This window comes from Lolium perenne, chromosome 3, assembly GCF_019359855.2.
Source record: "Lolium perenne isolate Kyuss_39 chromosome 3, Kyuss_2.0, whole genome shotgun sequence".
Taxonomy (NCBI): Eukaryota; Viridiplantae; Streptophyta; class Magnoliopsida; order Poales; family Poaceae; genus Lolium; species Lolium perenne.
This window is the reverse complement of record NC_067246.2, coordinates 326676093-326683684: the sequence shown is the minus strand read 5'-3', so window position 1 is coordinate 326683684 and position 7592 is coordinate 326676093. Positions and strand designations below refer to the sequence as shown.

The 7592-nt window shown below is 52.8% G+C and overlaps 1 protein-coding gene across 1 annotated transcript; it reads right to left on the bottom strand.

Moving 5' to 3' along the window:
- Positions 1-5011: 5011 nt before the first annotated feature.
- Positions 5012-6102, bottom strand: LOC127345744 (probable calcium-binding protein CML35). Its single transcript, XM_051372274.2, has one exon. The coding sequence runs from the start codon at positions 5880-5882 to the stop codon at positions 5319-5321; it is 564 nt and encodes a 187-aa protein (XP_051228234.1). The 5' UTR covers positions 5883-6102; the 3' UTR covers positions 5012-5318.
- Positions 6103-7592: the final 1490 nt, after the last annotated feature.

Below are 7592 nucleotides of genomic sequence, written 5' to 3'. Positions count from 1 at the left end.
CCTCGACATGCCGCCCAAGCTCGACGACCTCGCCCAACTCCAAAAGCTCGACATAACCTCACTCTGGATGGATCGAGCGGATGCCGTGGCCGGCCCAAATCAAACCTCTGTTCGTGGCCTCCTCCTTCGCAGGCTACGATATCTGCCTCCGCTCCACTCCTGGCACCTCCAACGGCGTACCCTCTCTCCCGTGACCTCCTCACACAGCCCAGGGATAGGCCTTCACTCTCGGCGGTTGACGCGACAGTGTACAACATCATGAGCGTGAGGGCATGCATGGCAACAAAGCTGCGTCTTAGGGCTTGGACCTCCTAGCTCAGCATGCACGGCCGGTCACGCACCCCGAGGAAAGGTGCACGGTATGTGCGTCTGTGAGGCCATCCCTATTGCCGCCTTGCTACACAAAGCAAAGAAGACCAGCAGTGAAAGCCGGTTCATGGTGGAGGGGGCGAATAGACCGCATGGATGCTCGTCCGTCCATTGGTCTCCTTCCGCGCATCGTCTCACCGTCGATCGGTAGGTAGTCCCCTTTGGGAAAACAAATGGGAGATATCGAAGAAAGAGATGGATTTGACATGTGGACTCGCACGGTCAGTGAGAGTAGGATGTAATCCCAATCAAAATTGTTGCTTTCCCGGCACAAACAGCTCTAGGGTTTGATTTAGGCAAGAGTTTGTAAATTCAGGGTACAAACGACATGATTTAAAGTTCATGCTGCAAACCACATGATTTGGAGTTCATGGTTCATTTTACCGAACCTCTAGAAATCAGGATGTAAAATAGACATTTTCCGACCATAAACAAGCGAAGTTGCAGGGCAGGATGCCCATGTGCAGCTGTGGACTCATCACTGGTACCAATGCCAACGTAGCCAGCAGAAAAGTATATATGCTACACTATAGTAATACAGAGACAGGTACAAGTATTCCCTCTTTTCCGGTCAGGCACCGCATCAGAGCGCAGATCACTCATCTTTGACCTTGCGTTCTTTAAGATGAGCCTACTGTACTTCGATAAGTGACAGTGATTTGCTGTGCAATTTCACGCAACGCGGCAATGGCTGCTAGAGAGCGGGGAGCAAAAACGGCAGGAAGGCTGAGAAACTGGACTGCTAATTTGTTTACGGGATGATGATTAAGTAAAACTAAAGGTATCTAAAGACGTCGGCAGCATGCAAGATGCCAGCAATTTCCTCTGGTAAATTTCCTGGCTCTCTGTAGGGCCTACTGCAGTATCCTTGGGTCAAACAAAACAACTGATGCTCCTTGAGTCTCTGCCAAGAAACTCCAAGGCAGTTTACCGAGGTGCTCCTGCAAGACAACGACAACATTTGCTTGGCAATTGCCGTAACTTTACCTAGCGCCGCAGGAATCGAAAGGTTGCTGACTTGATTATTAGCTAGGGTCCATGTTACCGCAGGTCCATAGTTAGCAGGTCACATTCCCTTAAAAAAGGGTTAGCAGGTCGCATTGCTTTGCCGTTCTACTCATGAGCTTTGAGCAGATAGGTAGGAGACACCTTGTTACAAGAATAGTTAGGGGACACTCGCTATGAGTAGGAGGTGCATAATTGTGTTTCACTTTCTTGTTTGTCCTGGATTAATGTATAATTAGTAGCTCCAACCAAGCACTAGCTTCCACTGATGAACTGGGGTGATCAGGTTTTGCGCAGCAAAGTGGTTCTTGAAGCATAAAAGACCGTAGCTCGGACCTAATCAATCTTGAGAAAAATAAGACTTACAAAGCGTCCCAGCACGCTTTCTTGGCAATTGGCATGCAAAGTTCTAGCAGGAAAAACCGGGTTGTTTTGGATACCAGTTTGAAGGCGACGTCAGGACACGAGAAAAAGAAGATAATATGATGAAGTGGCAAAATTATCCTGTTACAATAAACAAGAAGAAAATGGAAGTGGAAGTGACGAAACAAGGGGCTACAGCACACGGGTGATGCATGTGTCTAGAACACCCCCTGATCGATAAACATTGACAATTATGTGTCTCTGAGCTTATCTCGGAACTTGATGAAACATCTTTGATAAGGTAAAATAAACAAGACCATTTGCAACTTCTCAAGATCCAGCAGGAGTAATATGAGTGTATGCAAGTCTTACGAGAGTGCACCTCATAATAGTTTTCCTTTCTTGGAGAAGAAAAGAACACTGAGAAGGGCTAACATAATATTAGCAAGACTTTTAACAAAAAATATTAAATTTTAAATATTAAATAGCACCTAAATACATCTAAAGTTTAAAAAATCTCAAAAGACTTTTGTAAGATGGAGGAAGTACTACCATATGTAGCGACGTACGTGTACCTCCCATTTGTGCAACCCCCATTGGTGCGGTATTGGGCAGCTATGATAAGCATTGAACTTGTGCGAACTTTATTCTTCTTTAACGGTGATAGCGGAATCTATGAATAAATCAAACCACTCCACAACTTAGAATTCAATCCCTTTTTTGACAAATGTTTGGTGCATATATGGAGATTCACTGAAAATCTAACGATGGTTCTCCAGAATATCAAGCCTATAGTCGCCCACCCACATAAAGCAACCCAAGCATACACCGTTTTCCTCCAAGCTTATTAGTATCGAATTTAATCAAAAGCTTTACCTTATCTATTAATAAAGAAAATCTAGCTAATAATTCAGGAAAAACGGACAAACACAATGCAACAACGTCAACAATATAAGGCCTTGTCCACAATCGCCACGGGGTCAAGCCCACCCAATACCTAGGAACCATTAACCTTAAACTCAAAACACCAATCTGCTAGGACCAGACGGCCTTTCACGATGGTCGAAGAGAAGACGCCGGGACTACTATGAGATGAGCATATATACACAAGACTCTCGAACATAGATGAAGAAGCCAACCCTCCGAGCAGCAATACCAAAGCGACACCGATGACCAGCATTGAGGGTAACCTTACAATCCGCACAATGGGAGGCTAACGAGCTCAACACTGTAAATTCCCGCCTCGACATATAGCTGCTCCGACATGTCCTAGCAGATCGTCAACACCAACTTTTAGGACCGGCATGCAGACTTACCATCGCTCACAGTTGAGTCACGGTGCCTCACGACTCAGCCACCCGTAGCTCAGGGAAAAATGAGCGCACACTACGACTGTGGTAGCAGCATTTTTGGTGGGCCCCTCATCACGGCCCTGTCGTCGGACGTCTTCTCCACGTTGATCACATGCGCGCCGACGAAATGTGTCGCCGACTCCAAGGGCGGCAAATTTTGTCGGGTCGCAAACCGATGCGGAGGCGGCACGCCGCCAGCCACCGCTTCCATAGGAGCGTGACAGGAACACACTCTACTGGAGTGCCAGCGGCGGCGGGCATGGGCTGACCCGTGCCTGCACCCGTACGTTTTGCTTCCTAGCAGCTGCCATCTCAACAAAGTTAGTGTGAGGGTGCCGCCTATGCTGATGGACGGCGAGGCACTTGAGGACGAGATGCTCCGCCGCATCCAACGGCTCCCACCGGCGCTGCGGTCGACAGTTTAGGTCGTAGGATTCGATCAGCAAGGTCCGACACTTCCAGCCCAGCGAGGACTATGGCGTGGGAGCACCAGGCGTAGGATTCGATCAGCGAGGTCCGACACTTCCAGCCCAGCGAGGACTATGGCGTCCTCGATGTTGCGACCAGCAACAATGAGGAGGAGGACGACGATGATGACGCGCCTCCCACTGCGGTGAAGTGGGAGGCATTCTCCCCCGACAACTATGACAAGGAGGAGGCCGTCGCCGCTGCAATATATAGCAGCCCAAGGCCGAGGAGGAGGAGGCAAAGTGGACTTGGGACGACCTAGACGAGGTCGTCCGCCTCACAGCCATTGTGGCGGAGCACACGGCCTCACTGCCACCGCCACCACCATTGCCGCCGCAGGCGTCCTGGGAAGGGTAGATGGTGCTGCCAACGACTCCGTCGTAATATGTGACGCACCAGTCGCAATACATGCCGTTGGTCATATCTGCGTGGGCGCAGAAGGGCCCTGGATGCCTTTGCCGTTCTTCGACCTCGTCTCTAACGCCAAAGGAGACTAGAAATTAGGGCGTAGTATTCTTTCTAATTTCTATGTAAATATGTTTGAATGATGAAATATTTTTTCAAATTTTCGCGCGCTTTTAATTTTAATTTGAATTTAATTAATTTTTTGTATGCGGCTAACCGGCCAAAATGGCGACGTGGACCGAACGGGTCGCGCTATTATAGGCGCTTGGCAAACGGTGATCCAAATTCTATCTGCGAGCCGATGCAAAAGGGTAAAATTAGACCATTTAGGTCACCAGTTTTAGCAGTTGGAGATTGCCCTCCTCCAAGCCATATGCAAGGAACAAATCGGGCTATTGTGAAACACGGTACAATCATAGACGTTTACATATATGTACATACTCATCCCTATGAACGCATGCATACCCTATCCCTATGAACATATCCAAGAGATTGCGCTCAAGAAACTGGTCTGGCAACTTTGGTCCTGAGATTGATGAAGTCAGCAGTGACTTGAAGGAAATGTCACCTCCTACTAAAGGATAATCCATCTTTTTAATGAGACATTAAAGTGTCAAATCTGATTTTTGAATTCTGGTGTATTGGAGATGCCACTGCCCTAGCCACTCAAGCAGAGGTTGGTTCTCGCAAATCGGGCTATCAAATTTCTGAATCTGGTAATGGTAAAGACGTGCCTACTGCTGACACGTAGTGGCATTAGCAGTACCAAAGCGCTACCACGAAACCGGGCTGAACCAATGTGCTGCTAGACCTAGACGCCACAAGGGAAACAGACAAGCATATCCGTCCGTCGTAGCGTCGCCACGTTGCCCTGGCGAGCGAATCATTCATTTTCATTTTTTCATTCAATTCATCTCTGCTCGTCGGAATCTTCAATCATTTCACGTGCGACCTGCGACGCCAACAGATTCCCATTACGACCTCGATAATTCCAAGCGAAAGAATGTTTTATACTCCTAGCGGTTTCTGGCAACATACACGTTATAATGTATAAATAAATCAACGAGCAACGGGTGCATTTGCATTTGCATCAATCTCATCCTCTCCACACCAAATTTTACATCTTGATCATTTAGCTGCTGAATGTTCGTTCTTGGTACTACTACTAGTAGAGTGATAGCGATTACTAGCAACTAAATTGTTCCTCTCGTTGCGCGCCAAAAAAGGATGAAATGAGGAGCACATCCGATCTGAGCGCGTCTGGCCGTTGGAAATTTCGCGGGAAGGACGGGCGAGCACAACAAAGCTAGCGGAAAGAGAGGAGGGGCGTGCCACGCCGTGAGGGCATGGATGGGTTCACAGGAATCTCGGGCCGTCCGTTGCGGCGGTGGTGGTCATCATCATCATGCGCGCGAAGTCCTGGAAGCCGACGAAGCCATCGCCGTCGGCGTCGACGCCGCCGATCATGCGCCTGCAGTCGTCGAGGCTGCAGCCGTCGGCCCCGGCGCCGAGGATGGCGACCATGACGCCGCGGAGCTCCTCGGCGTCGATGCGGCCGTCACCGTCCGCGTCGAACACGCGGAAGGCCTCCATCAGCTCGTCCTCGGGGCCGGAGCCGTCCTCGGCGGCCGCGATGGCGGCCACGGCGTCGAGCTCGTCGTCGGAGAGCTCGCCGTGGCCGAGGCGCCGGAGCACGGCCGCCAGCTCCCGCCGCGAGATCTTGGCCGGGAGCACCGACCGAGGGGTGGTCGACCTCGCCAGCGCGCCCTCGTCCGACGACGAGGAGGACGCCGACGCCGTGGACGCGAAGGATGGCGCCTCGCTCCGGGAAATGCCCCGCTGCTTGCTGCCGTCCTTCTTGCCCCGCTTCGGGGACGGGATGGAGAGCTTCCTGGCCAGCGACTGCATGGACAGCTTCATCTCGGCTCGATCAAGAAACAGCAATGGAATGGAGAAGGTAGAGGGGTCAGTCAGGGGATGGTGGGGGATGCAGGTGAGGTTGAGGATGGATTGAGATATGAGGTGGTGGAGGTGGGGGGTCGATAAATAGGCGACGAACGGAGTGGAAGTGAGCTTCGCGGAAGCTTCCTCGCCTCCGCGGGACTAGCGATTTTTCGTTTCAGCATGGATTGCTGCGTCCCGCTCACGTCCGCTTCGTTTGGTTCGTTCGTTCAGGGTATTTTACCCTTTTTCTTCCTTGAGAGTGCTGCTGCGGATTTTTAGCCTACCTTTATGCGGAAGGCCGTTTACAGTGGGAGCGGGCTGGATGGGTTTGTTCTACCATATGTTTATCTCCAACGAGCCGATCCATCCTGCGTTCGCGCGTCTAGATTTGTTGAACCAGACAAAATTTTGGCTCATCGCGCGGACGTATCCTAAAACCATATGGTCGCGGCGGTCGGAACGACCCAAAGATAGCCACTGTCTGCGCACCCGCGTGTCCACTCACATGGACTCAAACGGCGTGGGTGTGCGATTTTGGGTCTCTCCGTTGGAGATGACCTAAGAGCATCTCCAACGCGGCGACCCATCCCGCGCCCTCGCATCCGGATGGATCGAACCGGACAAAATCGCGGCCAAACGCGACCACGCATCGCAAATGCGGATGACCACGGTGTCCGGGATGATCCAAACCCGGCCAAATCTGGGCCAGGTTTGCGTGGTCGCGGATGGAACGCGCCGTCCGGTCGCGTCCGCCTGCTCGCCTCCCTTGGGCCCAGCTGTCGGTGGGGGAGCGCGTCATATTAAATGTGGACTGGGAGGGATCTGTCCCTGTCCAGTCCACTCCCCACTCCACTCGACGGTTCCCCACGCACGCGCAACCGCCATGGCCCCGAAGAGGGCTTTTGCTCCTGGCGCGAACGATGGCGAGGCCAGCAGCAGTCGCCGTCCTCCGCTGGCGCTGAGGGCCGGAGGAAACCGCGGCGGTCTCTACATCGGAGAGGCCGCCCACATCGGTGCGGCATTGGCGCAACCCGCGCCGCTGCTGCAAAAGACGGAGGAAGAAGATGACCCGGACATGCACCGCTCTAGCGCTGTCCGCGGCGGAGGAGGAGGCGAAGTGGCCACATCTCGCGGCGGTCATTCGCAACTCCGCGATGGAGGAGGAGGCCCGGCAGGCGATCGAGGACGCCGAGGCCTGGGCCTTGCTCGACCAGGTCCGTCGGGAGGAGGAAGCGACGCGGCGACGCGAGGAGGCCAGGCTCCGCCGCGAGGAGGAGATGCGCCAGGAAGCCAGGCGTGTGGCGGAGCAAGAGATGTGCCAGAAGGCCAGGCGCCTCGCGTGGCAGGAGAGGGAGCTCCGCCTCAGGGAGGAGGCGTAGCTCTGGGCTGCTGCGACGGAGCAGCGGGTGGCTCCGGACCCGCACTCGGCCTGAAAGGTGGCCTGTGGTCACCGTGGCCGGAGTCCCCGGCGCGGTCGATCCACAACAGCGCCTCGCCGCCCGGGGACATCGTCGACGCCGACGGTGACGAGGCCCACAGGGACTAGGCGGCGCACTGGCGGCCACCTCGTCCTCCTCAAACCCTAGGATAGGGTTTTTAATTTTAAAGCCCATATAGAGGGCTTCTTTTGGTAGTTTAAATTTTCCCAAAATAGGGCATATGTACAAATTTACCCAAAATAGGGCA

What these genes read in the sequence shown, in the direction of transcription:
- LOC127345744 (XM_051372274.2), bottom strand. Translation starts at nt 5,882, where the DNA reads ATGAAGCTGTCCATGCAGTCGCTGGCCAGGAAGCTCTCCATCCCGTCC.